At 38.6% G+C, this 27,146-nt stretch overlaps 1 protein-coding gene across 2 annotated transcripts in view; it reads left to right on the forward strand.

Annotated features, from left to right (window-relative positions):
* The window catches only part of MET (MET proto-oncogene, receptor tyrosine kinase), a gene marked incomplete at both ends in the record, with an annotated part of 92,276 nt that overhangs the window by 55,908 nt on the left and 9,222 nt on the right, over nt 1-27,146 (forward strand). The window contains 10 exons of one of the 2 annotated variants that reach the window (XM_079711316.1): nt 657-756; nt 4,233-4,451; nt 11,465-11,611; nt 13,657-13,813; nt 14,011-14,151; nt 17,196-17,426; nt 19,349-19,429; nt 22,088-22,269; nt 25,214-25,323; nt 26,533-26,698. In XM_079711316.1, coding sequence (XP_079567442.1) covers nt 657-756; nt 4,233-4,451; nt 11,465-11,611; nt 13,657-13,813; nt 14,011-14,151; nt 17,196-17,426; nt 19,349-19,429; nt 22,088-22,269; nt 25,214-25,323; nt 26,533-26,698 — 1,534 coding nt within the window. The remainder of the gene's footprint in view (nt 1-656; nt 757-4,232; nt 4,452-11,464; nt 11,612-13,656; nt 13,814-14,010; nt 14,152-17,195; nt 17,427-19,348; nt 19,430-22,087; nt 22,270-25,213; nt 25,324-26,532; nt 26,699-27,146) is intronic. The other variant, XM_079711315.1, reaches the window with a different exon arrangement.

Raw genomic sequence — 27,146 nt, forward strand, 5'->3', positions numbered from 1 at the left:
TTTTTTTGAACGCTACCTTTCCAATTCGGGAGTGAAAACTACATTCAGGCTCTGAGTACAATTTGACCTTATCAGTGCTAGTTCATGCCATTTTATCCTATTCTAAATAGATTTCATTAAAACAGTTTAACTGGACATCATAGTTTTGATATTTATGCACTTATATTATGTACATTTTAATTCTATACTAACCTTAGTGCGTAAAAGTAGAATCACCTTTTTCTCTTCATTCTTCAGTGTATTTTTGCCCTGCCTACTTTACACACAGCTTTTCCCTCTACCAGACTCCCTCTGAATCAATATCTCATTGGACCCAATTCAGTCTGCCTTGTTTCTGTTAATTCTATCAGTCTAGCAACAACAGTTAAGTTCATTTTTCCTTTGTATTTTTTTCAGACAGGAAAAAATATTTCTTTTGCATATTTTCTGAATAAAAAGACAAATGCATTTCTTCAGCTTATGAAATATGAATTTTTAAAACACTTTCAAGTTAAATAAGTTATTGCCAAAGAAAAACTACCACTGAACTTTCATTTGACTTTGGCTGTGGCTATAACTTGCAGTCACTACATGTGATTTAATTTAATTTCTCTCTTAAAATACTTGATAGAGAAAGAACCTCTCAATATTGCTATTTTTCTATTTTATTTTGCCAGTGGCGGGAGCACAATAACAGGTGTTGGAAAAAACCTGAATTCAGTTAGTATCCTGAGGATGGTAATAAATGTGCACGAAGCAGGAAGGAACTTTACAGTGGTAAGTCCTCTGAGTGATAGTTGTGCTTAGAGCTCAGCATCTCTGCTTCTACCACCAGCTTTCAGGGTAGCAGAGACATTTCAGTTTTGCCTTTAATGTTTGCTAGTTATCTTCCTTGCAGCATAGGTCAAATAGTATTTTCTATTCAACAGCTAAAATTATCTAGTCTCATGCTAACATTATAAAACACACACACACACAATATTTAGACACAAATAATGATTATCAACTTGAGGCAGTGTTTTTTAAAGACAGTCAGTACAAGGGCAAACCACATCATTCCCTGTCTTAGTTCAGGCTGCTATAACAAAAATACCATAGACTGGGTGGCTTACACAACAAACATTTATTTCTCACAGTTCTGAAGGCTGGTAAGTCCAAGACCAGGGTGCCAGCAAATCTGGCTGTCTGGGGAGGGCCTGCCTCCTGGTTTGCAGATGATTATCTTCTCATTGTATCCCCACATGGAGGTGAAAGAAAGAGGCAGCAAGATCTCTTGTGTCTCTTCTTATGAGGGCACTAACTCCATCATGAGAACTTCACTCTCATGACCTACTTACCTCCCAAAGGCCACGTCTCCAAATACCATCACACTGGGGATTAGGCTTCCAACATATGAATTTGGGAAGGATGCAATCATTCAGACCATTGCATTTCCCTTTTTTAATATCCCGTAGAACATCAACCCTTTTGCTTTAATAAAACCCTTGGGTAAAGCCTCTAATCTTGCCACAGCATCCTTGTCTTCCTAAGTGGTACAGTGTTTTCTTACACATCCCTGCTTCTTACCATTCCTCTTGTGCCTTGGTTAGCATGTTATCAAATAATGAGAAAGAGCATTAGAATATTTATGTCCTAGATTGTGTATATTGTTTGGTATTTCTCCACCTTTTTTCTTTTATTTGCAAGGTCAATCAGAATTTAACTGAATTCCTCCTTAAAAGTGATTGACCTATTTTGTGCTCTAACAATTTTGGGATATCACATTAAAATGGTAGTTTTACTTCAGACCTTAGGAAATTTGGAGTTATTTACAAAGATTTCATATTTTTGTTGTTTTTCTTTGACATAAAATATCCATAATCTAGTTGGACTTGTACAAGCAACTTAGAATGAAAGTTCTAAGTGCCCCCTCTCAAACAGGGGCTTGATTGGGGAGGCAATAGATTGAATTACAGCACTTCCTTTTAGATTCCCATCCAATATTTTGTGAAGGCTAAGACCACAGTGTGCTTTAATTACAAAAACCAATTTGGGGCTAAAAATGTCAAGCCAAATCACCAAACAATAAGGTCATCTCAAATGAGATTTTTCTTGACCTTCTCAATCAGCCACATTGCATCACCTCTAAAGAGTATTATTAGATTTTTATAATATTCCTGAGAGATTGTACTCCAGGGAGTCACCGTATGAAGTAGAGAGCTTTGAAACCAATCCCCGCACATGGCCACAAACAAAGTTAGAATACCGCCACTATTAATTTAAAGGACATCGGTTCTCCACAGCCAGGCATAGCAATTTTTCATTAACCTATAAAAATAACAGTAACCCTCTTTGGTGTTGGCATGTGACTTTTTAAAGTAGAAATCTGAGAAATTATTAGTTTATCTAATTCACACCGAGCCTGCGTTATTGAAATAATGGCTAAGTTTTCTTCCTTCTCCCTCACCAGCATTATGATGACATGTGGCATCATTCATTCATTTGTAATCAAATAGTTATTAAAACCTCCTAGATGTGCCAAGGAAGATTCAAACAATGGTAGAAGATTTAAATCTTATCTGTTTACATATCTGGAAATGTAAACTTCTCTTATTTTAGCCACAAACATATTAGTACAATAGAACAATGTATTCAAATTGGACAGGAATGAAAAATTCAGTGGGTCTATTTGACTATTGTTTGTGAAAAACCTCTTAAAGAAACGTGTGTTCCTTCCATGTTCCCTGCTTCTTACAGAATTTGAAGCTGACCATGATGAATTGAACCCATTCATTATTTAACAGAGAAAAACTCTTGGTCAGGTTTGACTTAGATATACCAATCCAGCCACAATAATTTTTAAGCCTAACAAACTCAAATATTTTAAAATAAAAATACTAATCACCTTCTTAACAAAATGCATATTAATTTGTTAATATGCATTATGTCCCAGAAGCCAGCAGTTTATTGTATAGTTTTCAGATTTCTTGTTACATAGAGAATTACCGTAATAGCAGTAAAATTGTTCATTTCCTTTTTTTCAAGATGATAGAATAAATAGCTTTTAGCATTATAGTATGGATTTGATACAAAACTAAGTAATATTTTATTCATATTATATCTATGTATCAGTTTTCTTTATCTGCTTATAGCACATATTTTTAATGTAGGATAATTTTTTAAATTATTTTTAAAAGAAAATATCAAATATCCAATTTTGTTTGTGCTTTTTATGTATATCCTGAGTCCTTTTTCTATTGTGGGCATAAGTAATTGTTTTATCTCCAACTCTACTTGTCAAAGAAAAGGAAATATGAGGGATGTTGTTGCTTGTTTGTCTTTTCCTTGGGGGAAAAATGCAACCATTTAACCTTAAATGTGCCACTTTGTGTTGGTGGTTTAGTCTAAGCACAATCAAGAGGAAACCACATTTTCCAAACTTCTATAAATCAGAATTACAAAGGGGAAGATTTGAAATGAGAGATGAAAGGGCATGAAATAATAATAACAGAGCCTTTGTAAAATAGCATAGGAAAAGATTTATCAGTAGAGAATACAAAGTGAGCAAGAAGCCATCCAGTGTGGGAGTTACGTGAATTTTAGGGTCAGTGGCCTAGGATTTATGTTCCCTGCTTTGCCACTCGGAGCTGTGTGACCTGGTCTGATGACATCAGCTCGAAAAGCTCAGTTTCTTCATCTGTAATTATGTGTGTAATCGTAGCACCTACCTCATAGGATTATTGTGAGAATTAAATGAGACCAACCTTGTACTAAAGTGTTTTGCACAGGACCTGGCACTCAGTAATTGCTAGCTTAAAACACACTAATAAGATGACCTGTATACACTACCAAATGTAAAATAGATAGCTTGTGGGAAGCTGCTGCATAGCACAGAGAGATCAGCTCGATGCTTTGTGATCACCTAGAGGGGTGGGATAGGGAGGGTGGGAGGGAGGCTCAAAAGGGAGGGGATATGGGGATATATGTATACATATAGCTGATTCACTTCGTTATAAAGCAGAAACTAACTCACCATTGTAGAGCAATTACAGTCCAATAAAGATGTTAAAAAAAAAAAAAAAAGACCGTGTTGTTTAGAGAATCACATCTGTCATGTTTCCAGAAATGTGTTCTTCAACATTAGGAAGTTAAATGGAGATTTTTTTCAAAATGTACATTTTCAATTGATTGTCTGAAACAGTGAAATGTGAAAGTTGCTATTGATGTTGTCAAGCTATGTTCTGTTTACAGTGGATAATTGTGTTTTACTATAGGCATGTCAGCATCGCTCTAATTCGGAGATAATCTGCTGTACAACTCCTTCACTACAACAGCTGAACCTACAACTCCCCCTGAAAACCAAAGCCTTTTTTATGTTAGATGGGATCCATTCCAAATACTTTGATCTCATTTATGTACATAATCCTGTGTTTAAGCCTTTTGAAAAGCCAGTGATGATCTCAATAGGCAATGAAAATGTACTGAAAATTAAGGTAAGAAATGCTTAAAATCATCTCTTAAATCATCAACTTGCACCTAATTGACTTCATAGCTATGTGAATAAAATTGTTGTACTTGGTCATTATCTTCTACTACATCGGCAAATACCTAAGCTCTGAGAAACAAATCTTTTTGACATAAGACTAAAAGGTATGTATAATCATGAACTGCTTTTTAATGAAGCATTTAAAAACTCTTTCTTGTGTATATATTAAAAATAGTAAATGTGAGACACAAATCCATTAAAGTTGCCTATGATGTATTATTCTGCCAACGTTATATATTTCCCTGGACACCTAAATGTGCTCATTATAAGATAAAAGGTAAGAGTCATGAAAGTAAATGCATCAATTGTAGTTCTGTACTTCCTTCTAATTTGGAATTTTGTATCTGGGTGTGGTTATCTCTAAGCTGATTTATAAATGGAGCTGGATTTCCTCTACCTCAGAAATATATTAGCCTCTAAATATAATTTGATTGGACAGGAACAGATCATCTTTTCTAACCCAGCCTGTTGCAAACAAAGAATACTAAAACCTAGAGAGGTTAAGTGGTTTGACAAGTGATCAGATCGTGGCAGAACAAAGACTAGAATACAACTCTTTTATGTTGCTTCAGTCACTTTTACTTCAAATAGTAATAAAAGAGGCAAAATGATCAAAACTTTAATTATCTGTAGCCCCAGTCTCTAGAAACAACAAAATATTTATGCTTCAACATGATGTTTTAGGCATGCAGAATTTTCCCCCCGAAAGATAACCTGAATGCAAATATGAACAAACACAAAGTAATACAATAGTCCTTGTTTAGATGTAATATAAATTCCCAAAGACCATCTCCATCTAAGTAAGAATATGTTTCTACTAAAATTTTCCTGCTTTTTCAACAAGATTTTATCTACAGCCAAACCCATGCACACGTTCGTACTCATACAAGTTTACTAACCTCGCAATTGTGTTTTGTACAATAATTAAGCAAGCCCAGCGTGAAATTGAATGGAAGCCTGCTTCAACGAACAGCATGTTTACCATAGCAGAGTTCTTTCATCTGCTTCTTTAATTAGTTTTAGAAAGGGAGAAAGAGCTTTTATCACTTCTTTTTTTTTCAATAAAATTAATCTAGTGTGACCTTTTGCTTTCAACAATTACTGTGTTTGCCATTTGAAAGATTCCATTGGATTTTTCTTGATGAAAACAAAGGTTTATTTGCAAATATTTTTACACCCAGATAAACTCTATTTTTCTGTTCCTGTATCTATGATGGAAGGATTAGAGAAGAATGGTTCTTTATCTACCCTTTCAAGCAGCCTTATATGGAGGAGAAAACTCCTTTTTCTGTAAATTACATACCCATTATTCAATGTCCTACAAAATTGTTGGACCAAGAAAAGTATGATTTGACATCATCCTCAGCCTTTCAGTGCTGTTCCCAACCTGGCCCAAGAGGCCTCCGGAAACAGACACAAGAGACTTTCTTTTCTTGCCTATATACAGATTGACTCTTTTCTCTAACAAGGGTCTAGCACCTGTCATGTCACAGAGTGGCAATCTGGGGAAAAAAGGAACAGTTTTGGGGGACTATTTTGGTGTCATGATTCAGTCTTCTCCCATATTCCATTTTACGTATGTGTAAGAGGAAATCTAATATAAGAGAATCTTTGTGTGACAGCAGTTTAACCCTTTATCAATTTCTAAAGTTGATCACATTAAAACCTCTGCCTCTCTAAGGGCAGAAACAAAGAAACATAAAGCAAGAGAAAAGAAAAGAAAAGAAAAGAAAAAGCCTCTTCTGGACAAGCAGTGAACTGTTTTTTATCAAAAGAAAGGGTGTCATTTTATTTCATGTTGTGCTTGTTCAGTTACCATTCAAAACATGAATGTGAAGTATGTTTGTGTTCCATCAGTGAAAGCATTATGGAGAGAATTGTGTTTAGAGTGAGATTTGCTTCTTGTTGCCAGGAAGAGTTCGTGCTCCTCAGGCAGCCATGCATACAAGAATTCCTTGGCTAAAAAGAGACTGTGATCGTTTCCAGCCCTAGTTGTGAGAATTGGCTTAGTCAATAGTTGGTGTAATGATTACACCATGGCCAAGAGGGTCAGCCAAGTTTGGATCAAGAGAACATAATAGAGATCGGGGATCAGTCATTCCTCAGGACTAATCAGAAACCCCATTAATGTGGGAGGTAGTTTATATCCAAGGCTTAGGCACCAGCTGTGGACAGTGGTCATCAGAAGTAGACATCTAGGGACTTCCTGGTGGCACAGTGGTTAAGAATCTGCCTGCCAATGCAGAGGACACGGATTCAAGCCCTGGTCCGGGAAGATCCCACATTCCACGGAGCAATTAAGCCTGTGCACCACAACTACTGAGGCTGCGCTCTAGAGCCCACGAGCCACAACTACTGAAGCCCCTGCATCTAGAGCCCATGCTCCACAACAAGAGAAGCCACCGCAATGAGAAGCCCATGCATCACAACGAAGAGTAGCCCCCTCTCACCACAACTAGAGAAAAGCCTGTGCACAGCAACGAAGACCCAATGCCACCAAAAATAAAAAATAAACAAATTTATGGGAAAAAAAAGAAGTAGACATCTCTTTAGGAGTGCACATTAAGGTATGGTGTTCATGTCAACAACAGCTCACATTTGTGTGGAATTTTAGTTAAACAGTACTTTGACATATGTTGTTTCATTTGAGACTCATGTGGACTTGTGAGGTTGGGAGGTCAGTGATAATCATCCCCATTTATAGATAAGTAAACAGAGGTTTAGAAAGATTAGGTAATTTGTTTTGGGTCATGTAGGGAGCAAACAGCATAACTAGGGCTCACACTCAAATTTCTTGATTCCAAATTTGGTCTTCTTTCCACTACATTACAAAGGCTTTCATATTAACTTTCATTTCATGTATACCAAAATACCTTTCATAATAGAGAAATTTTCTATCATACGGTACATGGATAGCTATACAATCCTTTAAGTGAAATAGCTCTAAACTCTTTAAAAATATCTAAAAGTCAATTCTGTTGAAAGAAACCCTGAATTTTTTCCTAATTATCTTATATGACTTTTTGTTCATGATCATATTTTATGGAAACTAGAGAAGCACAGTATTTAATGCTGGAACTAGGACTGTCTGACACTGCCCTGGGGCTTCATCTTATTCTGGAGCATATAGATATACATGGTAATAGAGATGCTTCAGAAGTCCAGTTTGGAGAAGCTGGCTAAAACAGGAAAAGCAGCAGGAAGATCATCTAAGTCAGGGAACAGGGACTCAGGCTACGATACTAGGAGCATAAGATCAAAGATTGAGAGCTCAGTTAGAGGCCTGTGTCAGTGTCTGGGCATCAGAAGGATCTAGAAGGGAGAGTAGTTCTGAGCTAACTCAGTCTACCTGCTGCCCAGAGCCAGCTAGAGTTTTGTCTTCCTCCCACTTCTGACTAAGATACCTGCAATTGTAGGCCCAAACCCATTCACAACCACCGTGAGGCCAGTTCTGTCTCCAGACAGGGTAGAAATGAAGGGCTCTTTTCTTAGAGGTCATTTGGTCCAGTGTCAAGACCTATTCTTATTGATGGTGCTCATAAACTAGTACAGTTGACCCTTGAACAACACAGGTTTGAACTGCTCAGGTCCACTATATGCGGATTTTTTTCAATAAATACATACTACAGTCCTACATGATCCATGGTTGGTTGAATCTGTGGTTACAGAATCTCAGATACAGAGGGCTGACTGTGAAGTTATACGTGGATTTTCAACTACACGGGGGTCAGTGCCCCTAACCCCCCACGTTATTCAGGGGTCAACTATATTTCCCTGTGCTACACACTTTAATATGCATTCTGTGGGGGAAAAAACCCATATTCCAGGGCACATAGACAGCACCTGTGGTATCCCAGTACCCCAAGTAGCTAATGAAGAAACCAGTTTAATTTTGGTTCATCCAGCTTTTCTCAAAAGACCTGGGAACTTTTTTCCCCAAATGCCTGTTAATGTCCTGTGGACTTAGTTTTGAAGCTTTCTGTGTTGGTTCTTTGGCCTAGTTCCCAAGCTGAGGGGGCTTATATCCTCTGGATAAAGTGTAAATGTCCCTCCACCACCACCCCACCTCACTGACTTTCTATTGCCAGCCTCCCTGGACCGTGGCCTGGCTGAGTCCTGCTACCATTCCCTCCATGGCCTTAACTGACTTTCCCAGACTCAACATTGTGTCCCCCTGGAGGCATGAAAACTTGCAAGACCCCGCCTGTTATAATGCTATTTTTCAAATCCTACCCACTTCCACTCCTATCTGCTCTGTAACCAGCTCAGACATGGGTTCCCAGGCCTGAGTCCTAGATAGAAACATGTCATACCTGGCCAGAGTTCAGAGGAAACGGACAAGGGGCATCCTGATATGACAGAGGAGTAACAGTTTTTCACTTTAGAAATATATTCATTTAAACATTACAGTGAGAGGAAGAAACTCTTACTCATCTTTATATTCCAGAGTTTTGTCTAACACACAGTAGTAGATGGTAAGTAGATTTGTATTAAATGGAATTGATTTGCTTCATGACCAAGTCCCTTCTTGAACCTTAGTTCTCAATGTGTAAAGCAGGAATGACCATAATACCTACCTCAGGGAAGTGTCTTTGCAGGATAAAATGAGATAATTATAACTCTAAATTGCTCTATGGGTGTAGGGGATTAAAGACCAGAAAGCTCCTTTTATTTTGCTTTATTTAAAAACCTATGTATTACTGTTTTAATGACTGAAGAACTAATCCAATTTTGTAAATATGCTCTACTATTTAATAATAGCTAATATTAAATAGTAAAAAGTAAATAATAAAATTTCTAAACATAAACATTTTTTTCCACAGCTCAATAAAGCTATGTTTATTTTAACTGACAAAAACCAGCCTATACCTTTTTTTTTTTTTCCTGATTCGGTCCCCTCTGTTATATAGTAGTGGGCTTCCAGTATCAGTTTCTTGATATCTCGGATTGTAAATTTTTTAAATAATCACTATACAGGGCTTCCCTGGTGGCACAGTGGTTAAGAATCCGCCTGCCAAGTCAGGGGACACGGGTTCAAGCCCTGGACCGGGAAGATCCCACATGCCACGGAGCAACAAAGCCCGTGCGCCACAACTACCGAAGCCCACATGCCTAGAGCCCGTGCTCCACAACAAGAGGAGCCACCGCAATGAGAAGCACGCGCACCGCAACTAAGAGTAGCCCCCGCTCGCTGCAACTAGAGAAAGCCCTCGCACGCTGCAACTAGAGAAAGCCCTCGCGCAGCAACGAAGACCCGATGCAGCCAAAAATAAATAAATAAATAAAATTTTTAAAAAATAAAATAATCACTATACATATAAAGCTGATATTAATTTCTTATGTAAGTCACTAATTATTATGCGTTTCTTAGTAGGCACAAATGAAAAGTGGTCTCGTTGTTCAGCTTTGTGACCTGTTTTTGTTTTAGAGAAGCTTTTAGGCAACATCCTAGGCAGCCCTGAACCTAAAAGAAGGAGTATTGGAAATGTAAATGCAGTATGTTCATCCCTTCCCCCAGCCTTCATCATTATCTAAGCAAGCAAGACACATTTTAGTCATTCCCTCATAAATCAAGCCCTCCAGCTCTTTAATCTCTTCCTTTGTCATTCCCTGAATTTCCTCCAGTATGTGAGCCAATGCCTTAGCCCTCCTCAGTCCTAACCAACAAGTTGTCATTTGAAGCCCCAAGGTGACTTATTAGATTTATGTGCTTCTACATTGACTTGCCCTGTGGGGCTGACCTGGTTCAATGGAGTACACATACTGCCTCTAGAAATATCGTAAGGATAGAGTTTGTCTATATCCATTTTTTTTTAACTCCAAATTCATGTTAGAAAGAAATATTTTCTTCCAGCTTCTTTTCCGAGAATAATATTTGACCTAGCAATCTATCGAGATCCATATGAGACAATGTATGTAAAACTAGTTTGCCAAGTATTAAAGGTCATGTAAAACAAAGCGGGAAACAAAATAGCAGTACTGTAGTTGTTACTGGCTGTTCTTTGTCCCTAAGAAAAATGCTAATATGTTTTGATATTTCTCTCTCCTCAAAATAATGACTTTTTAATAAATAACCATACTCGGACTTCCCTGGTGGTGTAGTGGCTAAGAATCCACCTGCCAATGCAGGGGACGCAGGTTCAAGCCCTGGTCCGGGAAGATCCCACATGCCGTGGAGCAACTAAGCCCGTGTGCCACAAGTACGGAGCATGCGCTCTAGAACCCATGAGCCACAACTACTGAAGACCGTTCACCTAGGGCCCGTGCTCTGCAACAAGAGAAGCCACCGCAGTGAGAAGCCCGCCCACCGCAACAAAGAGTAGCCCCACTCGCCGCAGCTAGAGAAAGCCCACGTGCAGCAACGAAGACCCAACGCCAAATAATAAATAATAAAAATAAAATAAATAAAATTTTAAAGTAATAAATAAATAGCCATACTCATTAAGCCTTCATATGAGAAATTGTACCACTTCTTTACCAAGGCTAATTATTGGTTTCTTCCAACAAAACAGTGATATTTTAAATACCTAATGGTGACTCCAATTAACTAAATACGTCCAATTGAACAATGTTTTTAAAGCCCTCATGTAACTATATAATTGTTCAAAATAATGTAATCATGGGCTTCCCTGGTGGCGCAGTGGTTGAGAGTCCGCCTGCCGATGCAGGAGACGCAGGTTCATGCCCCGGTCCGGGAAGATCCCACATGCCGCGGAGCGGCTAGGCCCGTGGGCCACGGCCGCTGAGCCTGCGCATCTGGAGCCTGTGCTCCACAACGGGAGAGGCCACAACAGTGAGAGGCCCACATACCGAAAAAAAAAAAAAAGAGTGTCAGAAAATCATGTGCTTTGGTAAACAACATGGCCTGTGTTTGCAGTATATTTATACTCCTTCACAATTGTTTGCATTCCTGCAAAACTGTGAAGTGTTAACAAGCTCCTTTTTCTTTTTCTCTTCCAGGGAAACGATATTGACCCTGAAGCAGTTAAAGGTGAAGTGTTAAAAGTTGGAAATAAGAGCTGTGAGAATATACAGTCACATTCTGAAGCCGTTTTATGTACGGTCCCCAATGACCTGCTGAAATTGAACAGCGAACTAAATATAGAGGTGGGATTCCTGCTTTCCTCTCATGGTGTAAATAAAGATGCCAGCGTAATTATGTCACTTGCAGGCTTGAAATAAATCATTAAAGCTCATTTGTCTGTTGGCTTTAGCTCATCAGCTCAGCCTTGCTTCTTAGTTGTTATTTTAGAAATAGTGAGGTTTTTATTGCACTGTCTCCTTCCCAAGCTTCAAAGGGTAGATCTCAAAAGTCCTTGCTGGCCACGCTCCTCTCCATCACGCCACGTTCTTGCCGAAATTTTCTGTAATTCTCAGGAGAGATAAGGACACATTCAATAGGGCCCTTTCCCCACCTCTCACCACTCCAAGTAGCCAGAGCCAACAAACTACTGCCTGCTACAGTGATCTCAAATGCAGAGACGCATAAGTAAAAGAATATGTATGCACTGGATGAAGTAAAATAAGAATTAAACTATTTTACAGTAACTTCTTTCATGTAAACAGCTAAATCAGATAACTGGGAACAAAAGTGAGTGATTTTTTTCATTCTTTTTTTTTAAGAGCTTTATTGAGATTAATTCACATACCATACAGTTTATACATTTAAAGTATACAGTTCAATGGTTTTAGGTATATTACATTATTTTTTTAATTATGGTAAAATACATATAAAATTTGCCATTTTAATCATTTTTTAGTGTACAATTCAGTGGCATTAATTACATTCACAGTGTTGTGCAACCGTCACCACTATTGAATTCCAAAACTTTTTCATCACCCTAAACAGAATCTCTGGAACCATTCAGCAGTACTGTCACAATCCCTCCTCTTCCCCAGCCCCTGGTAACCTCTAATCTACTTTCTGTCTTTATGAATTTGCCTACTCTAGACATTTCGTATAAGTGAAATCATATAATATTTGTCCTTTTGTGTCTGGCTTATTCTACTTAGCAAGTTTTCAAGGTTGATCCATGTTGTAGCACGTGTCAGAACTTCATTCCTTTTTAAGGCTGAATAATATTCCACTGTATAGATACACCACATAAGGCTGAATAATATTCCACTGTATAGATATACCACATTTTGTTTATCCAAGAATGTGTGATTTTTAAAGGGTTCCTGAAGTTTTCCAAAAAGTTATGAAATGGGAATGTATGAAAAAATTTTAAAATCGAAGAAGGCTGGGGCTTCCCTGGTGGCGCAGTGGTTGAGAATCTGCCTGCCAATGCAGGGGACACGAGTTCGAGCCCTGGTCTGGGAAGATCCCACATGCCGCGGAGCAACTGGGCCTGTGAGCCACAACTACTGAGCCAGCGCGTCTGGAGCCTGTGCTCCACAACAAGCGAGGCCGCAACAGTGAGAGCCCCGCGCACCGCGATGAAGAGTGGCCCCCGCTCGCCGCAACTAGAGAAAGCCCTCGTACAGAAACGAAGACCCAACACAGCCCAAAAAAACTAAAATTAATTAATTAATTAATTTAAAAAAAAAAAAAAAGTCTGAATCAGAGTTTGGAATTAAAAGGACCAGAAATCCTAAAAATCATACCACGTTAGAGCTGGAAGGAATGTCAAAGACTTCTTCTATGTATCAAAACTGAAATAAAAATATTCTGAGACTTTATTATCCCATCATAATAATAATATGATTACTACTTATGGGGCATCTCCTGTGCCCTCTACCCTACCCTCCAGGACAGAATTAATGTCCTGTTGTCTCTTTTTCTTACTATATGTTCATACTTCTACAGTACATATCATAGTGTACTATAATCATTTATTTTTGTGTTTGTCTCCCTTTCATACTTCAGTTCCTCAAGGTCAGGGGCTGATTTTTATCTTTTTACCCCCTAATACCTAGTTATAAGTACAAACAGCTATGCATAATGTAAGTACTTAAGTGATTAGTAGCCCCTAATTATTTGAACACTGAACCAGAATTGAGGAATGTCTTAATACTCTGAAGGCAATTATGCTACTTCTAGAACAGTAATAACCAGGTAGTATTTTGAGCCCAGGGAGACTGTGATTCAACTGTGTAGTGTATTTTGTATCTATCATGGCTAAATTCTGACTTTTATTTGTCATTTTTAGTGGAAGCAAGCAATTTCGTCAACCGTCCTTGGAAAAGTGATAGTTCAACCAGATCAGAATTTCACAGGACTGATTGTTGGTGTTGTCTCAATATCAATAATAATCTTATTATTACTTGGGCTTTTCCTGTGGCTGAAAAAGAGAAAGCAAATTAAAGGTGCATTTTTTGGTTATTGTTTGTTTTAAAGGAGTTGCCTTAAGAATACAGTCATTACAGTTTAAAATTGTCATAGATTCATGTGTGCGGTCTTATGCAATCTGTAAAACCCATGAGTTCTGGTCACTGGGTCAAAGTCTACTGGGGCCCATGATAGCCAAGTCTTTAACAAGCTCTTTCTCTCTTTCTGTTTTAAGATCTGGGCAGTGAATTAGTTCGCTATGATGCAAGAGTACACACTCCTCATTTGGATAGGCTTGTAAGTGCCCGAAGTGTAAGCCCAACTACAGAAATGGTTTCAAATGAATCTGTAGACTACCGAGCTACTTTTCCAGAAGGTATACTTTAGTTTATTGTTCTGAGAAATACCTATACATATACCTCAGTGGGTTGTGGCATTGTTGTTTATTTTTGGTTTTGCCTTTATATTTTTATAAAAATATAAAAGAAGTATTCACCTCTTCTTTGGCCAAAGAAGTATTTAATTTGACACAGAGTTACACGGCTCTTATTTTAAAGTGAACCCATTTACATATTATAAGAGATTTTTAGAGTCTTTAAGCTCTGTTCTCACAAAAAGGTTCATTTTAAAATCATTTGAGCAAAGATAAGGTGTTTATCATCTGAGTGCAATGCTAAGAAATTGTGAAGCTCTCTTTAACAACCCAGGAAGAGTTAAGATAGGAAACACATTTATTGAAATAGAAGTTGGTACAGCTACATTTTTTTACCTGTTGATCCTCAAACGTTTAAATTATACTTTTAGCCCTCCTTTGAAGGATTCTCAATGAACTGTTAGTACTCAGCCTTTTACCCACAGCATCCCAGGACTTGAATATATTTTTAGTCTTATCCAATAAAAACCTTCAATTATGCTATTTAAAAGGGAAGGTTAACATCATCTGTTTTGCAGAACATTAGACCTAATAATTGTCAGATTAGCCAGAGCATTTCACATTGTTTTATTTAAAATCTCCTGGTGAAAGCAAAATGTCTGTATTGTATCTGCTCCATTATCTTTAGAAGTTACAGGACGTGAGTCAAGTACAAGCATTTCCCTGGTTGAATATTTACCAGTGGATAAATAAAATGAGTCACAGACAGTTGAGGATACTGCAAAACTTAGAAGTTGCTCATCAAAACAAGTACAAGAGCAATGAGGCACTTAACATTTTAACTTTTTCAACACTTACTGCCTCTTACTTTTTCAAGTTTATGTTAGTTCTATAGAGATGTTCTATAGACACTGTTAATATTGTCTTTTCCCACATGACTCCCTTTACCTTTAAGAATCCAAGCCCTTAACAACATGGACAAATCAAATCCAGTTTATAGTTTTGAAATTTAGATCTGTTTATTATTTTATATTCATATTTAATGGCTCTAATTTGAGATCTTTAAAATTCACAAGAAATTTTTGTAAAGAAGCATATTTAATCTTCCTCCAGCCTCATTACTCACCAGACTCTATCATCATTGCTAAGAAACTTGAGTTTCATCCTCTTTCCTACATTGAACCTACTCCTTGGAGACATGGAAAAATAAAATAGGCAAAAGAAAGTTATCCAGAGAGAAGAATGAGGAAATGCACAGCCAGCACCTAATAAAGAGGCACCTACAGAGCTTCTCTCTGTGTGCGGTGGGGACAGCATCCTTATCAGTCTTTCAAGCAGACCTAGAATTCTCTGTGTGTCAGACCAGAATCAGACACTGATGGTTTAAATTGGTTTGTGTGCATGTTTGAACTTAGCCCAAAGGTCAGTACAATTTCTATGCCAGAGGATTTTTTCCTGTGCCTCATCAAGGATTTCCCTTAATCTCTGCACCTCTGAAAATTTAGAACCCTGATCTCTAGGTGCAAAGGTTTGAGAAGTGAAGGCAAAGGACCTGAGTTTAGAGAGGTTCATCCGCATTTCCATCCCCTAGGAAAGGTTTGGAAACCCTGACTCTGGAATTAAAGGAACAGACACCCAGCTAGGCTCCTTCCTTCCCTCACCCATCCAACATCTCAAGCACTCCCCTGATGTTCTACATCCTTCTTTTAAGGTTGCATCTGTCTCATTTCCAGCTAATGATTACTATAACTACAGGTGGTCCCAAAGCTTTTCTGGAACCACTGTTGAAATTTACTGCTCTGGCCAAATTGATGTATTAACCAAACTTCCAATGTGGCAGATACTAAACATGTTTAAGTGGGCTTAGGAATAGTTAGGGTACCATCAACTTTCTTTTTAATGACCCTCTCTTAAGTTCTGTTTTTCCTGCTCCTTTGCAAACAAACAATATTTTCTTTTGGTACTAATGGGGACCCCCTCATAAGCCCCTCCCCCCTCCCTGTGTTATATACTAATACATTTCAGTACCCAGCCTAGTTTGTCTCCAAGTCAGTTGCTGCCAGTATAATGCCCTCTCCTTGACATGTATGCATTCCCGTTGGAAAGGGCGAAGCAACTGGTGGCTTGTTTGCCTTATCTGGCATTAAGAAATGTATTCTCAGCCCCATAATTCCCTACCCCTGAAATGGAAAAGTTTCACCTAGAAGAAGGGAAACTTGCTTGAGGCTCTCACTGTTTTGGTTATAAAGATCAACTTACAAGGAATGCTGATCTGATCCCTTTCCAAGTGTCCTCAACTAAGCAATGAGAATGGCACACTAACCCAATTCTAATCTGCTTTCTCTAAAGAGTGATAACACTAGATCTGCTGCCATCACCACAGTATGGAGAACTTACCACGAATGTGAAAAACTTTCAGTTCTGAAATTTTAGCCATTGCATATTTCTAGTCGTTTGTGTGTATGTGTGTATATTTATATAGAGAGATATAGATATATAATATTTCACTTTACATATTTTTCATTGACCAGGAATCCACATAGGTTTTGAGCAATACTAATTCATTCCATTAATAAACACTAGTCTCTCAAAAGGCATCTTTTTTCATTTTCTTATAGTTGAGTTGGATTTTTGTGGGAGCCAGGCAGTTGCTTGACTATTTTTGCTGCTTTGCATTCTTAAGAATATAGTATATTAAAAAACAAATCTCAAGCTTGGCTTTTTGCCATACATAAAAAGAGAAATGTCTAAGGAAATGAAGAGGGAAAACAAGCTTTCAAAGTTACTGCTTAATATTCTTACAAGAGAATCAATAAATTTTTTTTAAACACACACACGCATACCTGTATCTTTTCCCAATTTATCATTTTATTAAACCAATTCCTTTGTAAGGGTTTTTCCTAGCCTCGTTCAATGATACAACCGTCATTTCTTTAAATTTAAATTTAAAATTTGGTTTTGTTATTAATTCAATTTGCTGCCCCTGTTGCAGTCCCCACTAAGTGAGGTTTCACTATTGTTTCTAATAATTTTGCTTTATCTTGCAGACCAGTTTCCTAACTCATCTCAGAATGGGTCATGCAGACAAGTGCAGTATCCTCTGACAGACCTATCCCCCATCCTAACTAGTGGGGACTCTGATATATCCAGTCCATTACTGCAAAATACTGTCCACATTGACCTCAGTGCTCTAAATCCAGAGCTGGTCCAGGCAGTTCAGCACGTAGTGATTGGGCCAAGCAGCCTGATTGTGCATTTCAGTGAAGTCATAGGAAGAGGTAAGTATTTCCACTCAGCTTTTTGTTAAACACGATTTTCCAGTAAGCATTTTATCTTCTGCCTTTGCAGATTAGGAATTAGACAATGGTGAAAGCAACTGACAGAGCAGTGATAACAAGTGCACTTGATTTCTGTTCTGCAGACATACAGCCCTGCAAATCACATCCATGGGGATTTGCCCCTGTGCATGGAGACAACTTGATAATCTCCCAAACGTATTAGAAATAAATCACATTCCTTCCTCACCTTTTCATAATGACAACTATAATTTCTTGAAACGTGCCTTTTACTTCCTTCTAAAAATCATTCTGTTAAGTTCCAATATTTTTACTCCTATCTCCTTCCAGTCTTTCTCTACCCTGAGAATAGTGACTAACTCTATGAAGTCCTGGTTTATAGCAGTTTGTATACTGCTGGACAGCATCAGAAGACAGGGAATTTATAGCCTTCCCTTGACCTGAAGCAACATACACCATCTCTACAATGCACTCCAATTTCTTTATACAAAGAGGAATGAATATTTGTAATAAGCCAGCCAGAGCAGCAATAACAGCTAGCGTATACAGTATTTGAGGAAATATTGAGCAGGAAAAGAAACCAACCGGAAGCCAGGAAATGAACTCCACTCTTCCCTTGTTTTCTAAAAAGCTTTTACCTTTAATACTGAATGGCCTCTGATCCCTCTTTATTCACTATGCGCTGCAAGAGGTAGCAGAGACATCAGCCAGCATGATGCAGAAGAAGCTGATGGGACAATTTGCCTTTTGTGTTCACGAGGCCTTCCCATTTTCCTGTGAAAGCATCAACACATTCCTCTATCACATACTCCAGATTTTAATCCTTAGCATGCTCCCCTTCCCAAACAGCAGCTTCACTGTTAACAAACGTGTTTCACATCAGAATAATATATAGTTCTTCTACCAGCCTATAAATCCTAGTAATTGTACCAGCTTTAGAGTGTGTGGCTTCACTAATTATGTTCTAATTCTACATATTGTAAAATTAGTATTTTATCATGAGAGGTGCTAAAAATGGCAATTATCTCTCTTATAAAGTAATAATCATGAATGATTCTATAACTATTAACTATTATTTATTTATATGCTTTCCCCAGTAGAACTGAGCCCTCAAGAGCATTTATTTAGTCATCTTTGCATTACAAAAGAGTAGACTAATGCCCAACACTCACATGCTAGGCACTCAGGGGGTCTTGGCCAGCTGGACAACTTAATTAATGACTTACACAGCTATCAGACATTTGGCACCTCTGGGGAAAATTACTGCCACTGGATGAAAGGCTACCATTGGGAAAGTGATGTGGCTGAAACCAGAGAACTAGATGAAATGACTCAGAGTGAATTTGCTTCATTTGGGCGATTGCCTTTCAGTTTCTGCCAACCTGGATTACATACAAACCAGTGACTAAAGGGGGAAATCCTTATTCTATAATACTAATCTTATTTCTAATGGTGACATTTTTATTTCATTTCAGTTTATTGGAATATAGGGAGCTTATTTTATTGTATTTCTTTATGTGGGTAAAACTTCATTTTCATATTTAAAAGATGTTATTTGATCCTTAAAAATAATGTTTCTTTTACGAGGCAGATGTTACTCCTGTTTTCAGTGGTTCCACTGTGGTTGAATATTTTATTATGTTAACCTTTAATAACAGTTACATCACCTAAATATTTACCATGTATTAAATAATCATATTGCTTCTATCTTTGGACGAAATATATTACATATACATATTTCACAAACACACAAAACTAGTGGTATTGTTAATCAAAAGCATAAGAAACAATGCACTTTTTTCCATGTAAGAAAAAAAGAGAAATGAAGATCATGAAGAGCTTAATAAATAATATTGCACAATTAAAAGTAATGTGGCACTAACCAAGTTCCCTCTTTCATGTAGGACATTTCGGGTGTGTATATCATGGGACTTTGTTGGACACCGATGATAAAAAAATTCACTGTGCTGTGAAATCCTTGAATAGTAAGTTATATTTTATTTAACAGTGGAGTACACTTTTGTGGTTTGCAAACTAATAAATCATTCATAATAAAATGTTGATTTACACTTTCCCTTGTGGAAAAATCAGCAACTGCTGGAATTATGGATCTAATCCTGAAAATTCGTTTGATCTAAATTCTTATTGATGGGACTTCCCTGGTGGCGCAGTAGTTAAATCTGCCTGCCAATGCAGGGGACACGGGTTCAAGCCCTGGTCCGGGAAGATCCCACATGCCACAGAGCAACTAAGCCCGTGTGCCACAACTACTGAGACTGCGCTCTAGAGCCTGCAGCCACAACTACTGAAGGCCACGCGCCTCGAGCCCGTGCTCCGCAACAAGAGAAGCCACCACAATGAGAAGCCCGCGCACCACAATGAAGAGCAGTCCCCACTGGCCACAACTAGAGAAAGCCCGCACGCAGCAACGAAGACCCAACGCAGCCAAAAAATTTTAAATATATATATATATAAATAAATTTATTTTTTAAAATTCTTATTGAAATATTTCCTCAGAAATTATCCCTCAGAGCCCTCATAAGTAAGAATGAAGGAGAAATGAGGTTCTTGGATGAGCCTAAGTATCATTTAAATATGTTTGGCTTATAATATTTGTTTTGCAAGTGATATTTATGGAAACTATGGGAAGCATGTTGGCACATACAGTAATAATGACTCATTTTACCCAGAGACATTACTATAATTATTTTTTAACCATGACTTCCATCAAAAAGATAAAAAATGAAATAAGAAAACAGGAAAAAGATATGCCAGCAGAAAATTGAAAAATTATAAATGTGGTAATACCTCGTTTATCCACATTTTTGGTGAATGAGGTATTCCACATAAATGAACTTCCTTAACAAGTGATACTTACCCTCTTTTAGTGCTAGACATATATTGAGAAAATCTTTTTTAAATGGAATGCATACTCTTTTTAAGAAGCAGGGAATGCTGGAGTTACTCAGTTTTCCTGGGTCTCTCCTGTGTATGCATGTTATTAAACTTTGCTTAAAAAAAAGAGAAAAGAAACACGGAATGCTTCCAAACATAAACTAAGACTTTATTAATGACCCAGAGCCATAATTATGGCATAAATTACTATCTTGTACAACCCATTGTACTCCTCATACTAGAGCTTTCCTGGCTCCACCTTTGCTGACAGGTCTCACATGTCAAGTCAGTGTGCTTGCCTTTTCTACCCCCATTTCTAAATTTCTGCTCATAGTTTGAGGCAGCCTGAAAAAAATGTTAACAAGATATATTACAGATTTATATTGGAATTAATAAGCTTTCAATGCACACGTGAAAGGTTTTCTTACAAGATACATTATTGCCAGAAATATTTCAGCTTTTTTAAACATAAACCTCCACACTGAGCAGTGTTCTGTATGGTTCATTTTTTTGAAAGTCTAACCACAAGGTGATTAAAGGGACAGTTTATATGAAATCTAACTACAAGCTGTGATGGATTAAGTATAATTGTCAATAAGTTTGCCTCACTAAAGAGTACCCCTGCCAGTTGTACTCAGAACAGTCCTAATGCCAACAAATCTTTCTCTGTCCCTGGTGTGTGCTGATCTCTGTTTGGTCCAGATGGACTCCCAGGTCTTGGAATGCATTGCATTTGTAGAAGAATATCATCACTGACACTGATACTAATCAGATTAATAAATTAAAGGTTGTTAACTCTTTATTAGTGCTGACTATTGTCAGGCCCTTGGGATCTCTATCTGGAAATGATTAGAAACTATTATAACAAAATAGTCTACTTAGATACCATAGACAACGTTTGGTCTTCAAATCCTCCTACTCCAGGGATTGGAAAACTATGGCCTGCCGCCTGTTTTCATAAATAAAGTTTATTGAGACTCAGCCACTATTGTCTGTGGCTGTTTTTGCGCTGCAGTGGCAAGAGTTGAGTATTTGCAACAGAGACCATAAGGCTTACAAAGCCAAAAATATTTACTATCTGGCCCTTTACAGAAAAGTTTGCCAACCCCTGCCCTAGACAATCACTACAGAAATGGACTGGCCTGCTTCCCTCACCTTTTTCTGTAAGAGACAAATGATGGTTCTGCATGAGACAAACAGATTGCTAGACTCTTACAAAAACGGGTGCAGGTGGTGACTTAAAGGTGTAGCACAGGGACTTCCCTGGTGGTGCATTGGTTAAGAATCCACCTGCCAACGCAGGGGACACAGGTTCGAGCCCTGGTCCGGGAAGATCCCACATGCCGTGGAGCAACTAAGCCCGTGCGCCACAACTACTGAGCCCACATGCCACAACTACTGAAGCCCACACGCCTAGAGCCCATGCTCCGCAACGAGCGAAGTCATCGCAATGAGAAGGCTGCACACCGCAATGAAGAGCAGCCCCTCCTCGCCAAAACTAGAATAAGCCCACGCGCATCAATGAAGACCCAACCCAACGCAGCCAAAAATAAAATTTAAAAAAAAAAAAGTGTAGCACAGGTGGCATCATGCACTCAGAAGTATTGTAAAGAAACACTCTGATGATAAGGCATCAGGGCAAGATGTAGCCCAATGGTTTTACATTCCATTGCTCTCCCTCTCTGAACTTGACAAAGTAATCGTTGTCCCTGTAATGAAGTTAATGTCTCCACTGCTGGCTTTCTCAGGAATCACTGACATAGGAGAAGTTTCCCAATTTCTGACCGAGGGAATCATCATGAAAGATTTTAGTCATCCCAATGTTCTCTCACTCTTGGGAATCTGCCTTCGAAGTGAGGGGTCTCCACTGGTGGTCCTACCATACATGAAACATGGGGATCTTCGAAATTTCATTAGAAATGAGACTCACGTAAGTATATTACCAAACTTACTAACTCATGAACTAGTTGTAAGCCAGCGAGCCTTCCAAATGTGCCTGTTTTGAACCTTTTTAAAAGCTTTTAGCCAAAGAAGCACATATGAAATGTTCGCACCAATCAAATGGACAGAGGCCAATTCAGTTCTCTGGTTCCTCAAAATCCTCTATCCTAGTAGGAAGATAGTGATAATTAGAAGGGTCTTCTGGAGGCAGTGATTCTTACCTGCACTGCAACATCCTTGCTGTACCATCTGCTGGATAGGTACTCATCTTTGAGTACCTACTATATGCCAGAAAAAGCACCACACAGGAGAAGTAGAGCCAGAATGAGCCTCAGCTTTCAAGGAGTTTTAACCTTAGAAGGAAGAAATACATTGAAAATTAATTATAAATGGGTCTCTTCTATAAATGGGTCTCTTCCACTCTTCTACCTCAGGACCTTTGCACTTGCTATTCTCTCTGCCTGGACTACTCTTCCCCAAAATATCCACATATCTCACTCATCAACTTCAGCTTTTTGTCATAATGTCATCTTCAAAATGAAGCTTCCCTGACCTGTCTGAAGTTGCAGATGACCACCACACCCTCATGCCTTCTTTCTTGCTCCTCTCCCCTGCTTTGTTTTTCTTCATCACACTTACCCTCATATCATACACTAGGCCTGAGTTATCCAATACTGTGGCCACAAGCCACACGTGATTGTGGCTAGTCCAAACTGAGATGTGCTGTAAGTATAGAATACATCCCAGATTTTGAATATTTAGTATAAAAAAAGAAAGTAAAATATCTCATCAATAATTGTTTATACTGATTACATGTTGAAATGATATTTTGGATGTGCTGGGTTGAAAAACATATTGTGAAAATTTTGCTTGTTTCTTTTTAATTTTTTAATGTGACTATTAGAAAAATTTTAATTACATATGTGGCTTGTGTTATATTTCTATTGAACAGTGCTCTACTAGGCAATAAATAAATAATATATGTATACACACACACACACACACACACATCCCATTAGAATTCAAGCACATGAGGGTAGCTAATTTTGTGTATTTTGTTCACTGCTGTAGCAGTAACACCTAAAATAGTGTTCGGCACATAGACTCTCAGGAGATATTTGTTGAATGAATGAGCTCAGGGTTACAAAAGAGGTTCTTAGATGCTTGCAAATGAGGGTTTTCTAAGTGACAGTTATGCTAGTTCCTAAAGGCTGAGCAAGCAATGGGCAGACCAGGACCAGGGAGGGAAGAAGGAGTCTCCAGAACTGAAGTCACAGATGGCCCCTGGCTGCTTCTTGGCTCCTGTGATGAGGCCTCTTTGGGAGTTATGGAGTAGCTTTACTCTTGATCAACAGCTTCATAAACATGGGGTCAGGTTCTCGGAGGAAATAAGCTCTAGGATACTAAAGAAATATTTTGCATTCAGTCAAAAGAATAAAATATTCCCTGGCAGTGAATTTTTGCAAATAAGATGAATTTACCTTACAAAGCACATAGCTTTGGCCTTACCATACCCACTTTTCTACTCTAACTCTTGCCATTGCCCTGATGAGTTCATCTGGTTGGATATGCCACCTTCTCTAGGTATTATTCCCCCAGAGTTAAAGCATGGTAGAGATTTCCTATTATACAGTACCATGGCCTTTTATAGTCCAAGGAGTCTATACTTATTACAACCACTAACAGATATGTCTTAGAGAAGCCTAAAACACAGGAAATGGCCTCTCCACATGCTGTATGCATTAAGGAGGGCTGTAGCCCTCCTTTCAGAGTCCCCACTGTCTGCCTCTTAAGTTCACAAACTCCACAGTGGCTGCTGAAGAAGAGATATCCTGTTCCTGATGGCCAGGCACCAGTAGGGCTATCAGCCACAGTGACATCTATGTGATTTCAGATACAGTTCTCATAGGTACTAAAGGCATTACTCTGTCCATCCAATTTTGTGTGTTGAGCTTATGGAGAATGAGATTTCCTGTTGTCTGTGTGGGTCCAGGCCACTGGTGCTTCAGTACCAGTAGGAAGGCTTCTGATGTGATTGATTTCACTACAGTGTGGGCTTTGGAGTCTAACAGATTTAGGTTAAAACCCTAACTCCACAACTTAGCATCTGAGTGGTTTGGAGTGATTTATTTTTCTGGGAACTTCCTGTATTAACCGTGTATTTCTGATGCTCTGACTTGTTGGGGCATGCTGACCCTGGAGAGACTGCCCCTCCCAGGACTAGCAAATTCCCAGAGATATTAAACAACTCACCTTCAAAGAGCATGCCCTTCATCACCAAACCAACTACTCCAGAGCCCATACCCCAGCCACCTCCTTTAAAGTGCTCTCACACTCTGGGACATTATCCACCTGCCCTTATCACTTCAAGACCAGGTACCAGACTACTAGGGACAGTCCCTATACCCCGGAACTGAAATTATTCAAACCAGCCAATTCTAAGCCTGCTTCCTCTGCTTCACCCATTCCTTCCCACAGAAACCACAATACAGACTCTTCTTATGTCTTCCTCTTGCTCCCTCTGCCTCCTTAACCAACCCTGGTGCTTCCCTGAGTGGCCTTGTATGACATGGCATGCCTCTTCCTCTTGGGAGTTGTGAGTAACAGCCTTTTCGATGGCAATTGTTCCCATCTGCTGGCCTTACCATACCTAAATAATAATAAAACGTACATTTTAAAACACCTCCAGTTCCCCATCTGGAAAATGGAGCCCATATCACAGACATGAGTGTATAAGGATTAGCCAAAGTTTATAAAAACATCTAGCATGGTACTTTGCAAATAACAGATACTTAATAAATTATTGCTGTTATCAACAGGGCACAAGTTATTATTTGAAACAAGGTCATTCTTATAAATATTTCATAATTCTGAGATCATAGCTAGAACAGTAAATGCTTAGTTTATGCGTTTCCAATTCTCTTTGATTACAGAACCCCACTGTAAAAGATCTTATTGGCTTTGGTCTTCAAGTAGCCAAAGGCATGAAATATCTTGCAAGCAAAAAGTTTGTCCATAGAGACTTGGCTGCAAGAAACTGTATGTAAGTATAAGAATCTGTGTGCCTGCAGTCCAAATTAAGTGACAAGGAGGAATCTGTTTTCCACTGTTCAAGGCTAGAGAGGATGTTTTCTCTTCTCATGCAAAAGTCCTTTATTTCCGTTACAGTTTTAAATCGATATGTAAGCACTGGGGATGTAGGCGGGGCTTTCAGGCTTCATCAAACAGAATTTAAAAGGAATTCTCCAGAGGGGGTCTTAAACAGCTGTTGTGTGCTCTTGCTTTTCTTTTTCCTTCCCACCCATAGCCCCCAGTGTTGTGGTTTCACACTGCATTAGTGTTTGGGAGAGAGAATTTGATCTTCAGCATTTTACAGTGAAAAGGAGAGGGCTGGTAACACAAATACCAACATATTGTAACTTCCCAAGAGTGGATTTGAAGTCAGCCTGCAGAAACCCTACCAAAAATGGTATTTGGGAATGAATATACAAAGAACTTTATTTGTGTCTGGCTGCCTGGGCTGTATAATACAACAGTCAACAGTTTGTAGTTGATTTGTGCTTTCCCTTACATGGCACTGATTCACGGCTCATGGTATGTATGAATGAAAGAACTGTGCTATTAATTTCCTACCTTGGTTTTGGTCAATGTAACAACATAAAAGCCAGCTTAAACAAAAGATACATAGCCTCAGATATAAGAAATTGATTTTTGTTGAACCTTGCTGTTTTCCTAGATGCTTTACTATGTATCGTTTTCCTCTATTACCTCACTGGCGAAACCTAAGAGTTGTACATACTAGCCTAGCCCACTGAGAATGAAAAAGTAAAATAACAGTCCCCTCTCATATCTCCCCCATAAAACTAAGTCTTGCTAATAAGCTGGTAAGTGAAAATTAGTGAGTTCTTTGGGTAGTCAGTTGGCATACTCGATTTAGCAACCAAGGAAAGCTGGGAGGGTGCCCAATTTTCCTACTTCTCCAGAGCTACATGAAAGCAAAAAAGATTTTCTTATGTCACATCATTTATAATCTCTTTCCTTGGTCTGTTGAATTTAAAATGTAAATGTCAAGCATTTTTATTCAAGAATTCCATTGTAATTTAGTGTTAGTCAATACAGGCCAGATGAAGCCCTCCCTTCAGAAGTTATGGATTTCAAATACTGAAGTCCCTTATTCTAATCTTTAGAGATTCAGCATCACTGTAAATTATTCTATTTCAGCCACCAGTAATAATTTTTGTTCTTTCTGTAGGCTGGATGAAAAATTCACTGTCAAAGTTGCTGATTTTGGCCTTGCCAGAGACGTGTATGATAAGGAATACTATAGCGTACACAACAAAACAGGTGCAAAACTGCCGGTGAAGTGGATGGCTTTAGAGAGCCTGCAGACTCAGAAATTTACCACCAAGTCAGATGTGGTAACGTATTGATCACCCCAACCTCCTCTTTTACTTTCATACCTAACTTTTTTAGTAGTTTTATGGGAACTTAATTTTTTATTAATTAATTTATTTATTTCTATTTTTGGCCGTGTTGGGTCTTTGTTGTTGCACGCGGGCTTTCTCTAGTTGCGGTGAGCAGAGGCCGCTCTTTGGTGCGGTGCATGGGCCTCTCATTGCGGTGGCTTCTCTTGTTGCAAAGCATGGGCTCTAGGCACGTGGACTTCAGTAGTTGTGGCATGTGGTCTCAGTAGTTGTGGCGCACGGGCTTAGTTGCTCCGTGGCATGTGGGATCTTCCCGGGCCAGGGCTCGAACATGTGTCCCCTGCATTGGCAGGGGGATTCTTAACCACCGTGCCACCAGGGAAGTCCCAGAAAGTTAATTAAAAAAAAAAAAAAAAAAGATTCCTTCAGCACCACTAATTTC

This window comes from Hyperoodon ampullatus (genome assembly GCF_949752795.1).
Source record: "Hyperoodon ampullatus genome assembly, chromosome: 9".
Classification (NCBI taxonomy): Eukaryota; Metazoa; Chordata; class Mammalia; order Artiodactyla; family Ziphiidae; genus Hyperoodon; species Hyperoodon ampullatus.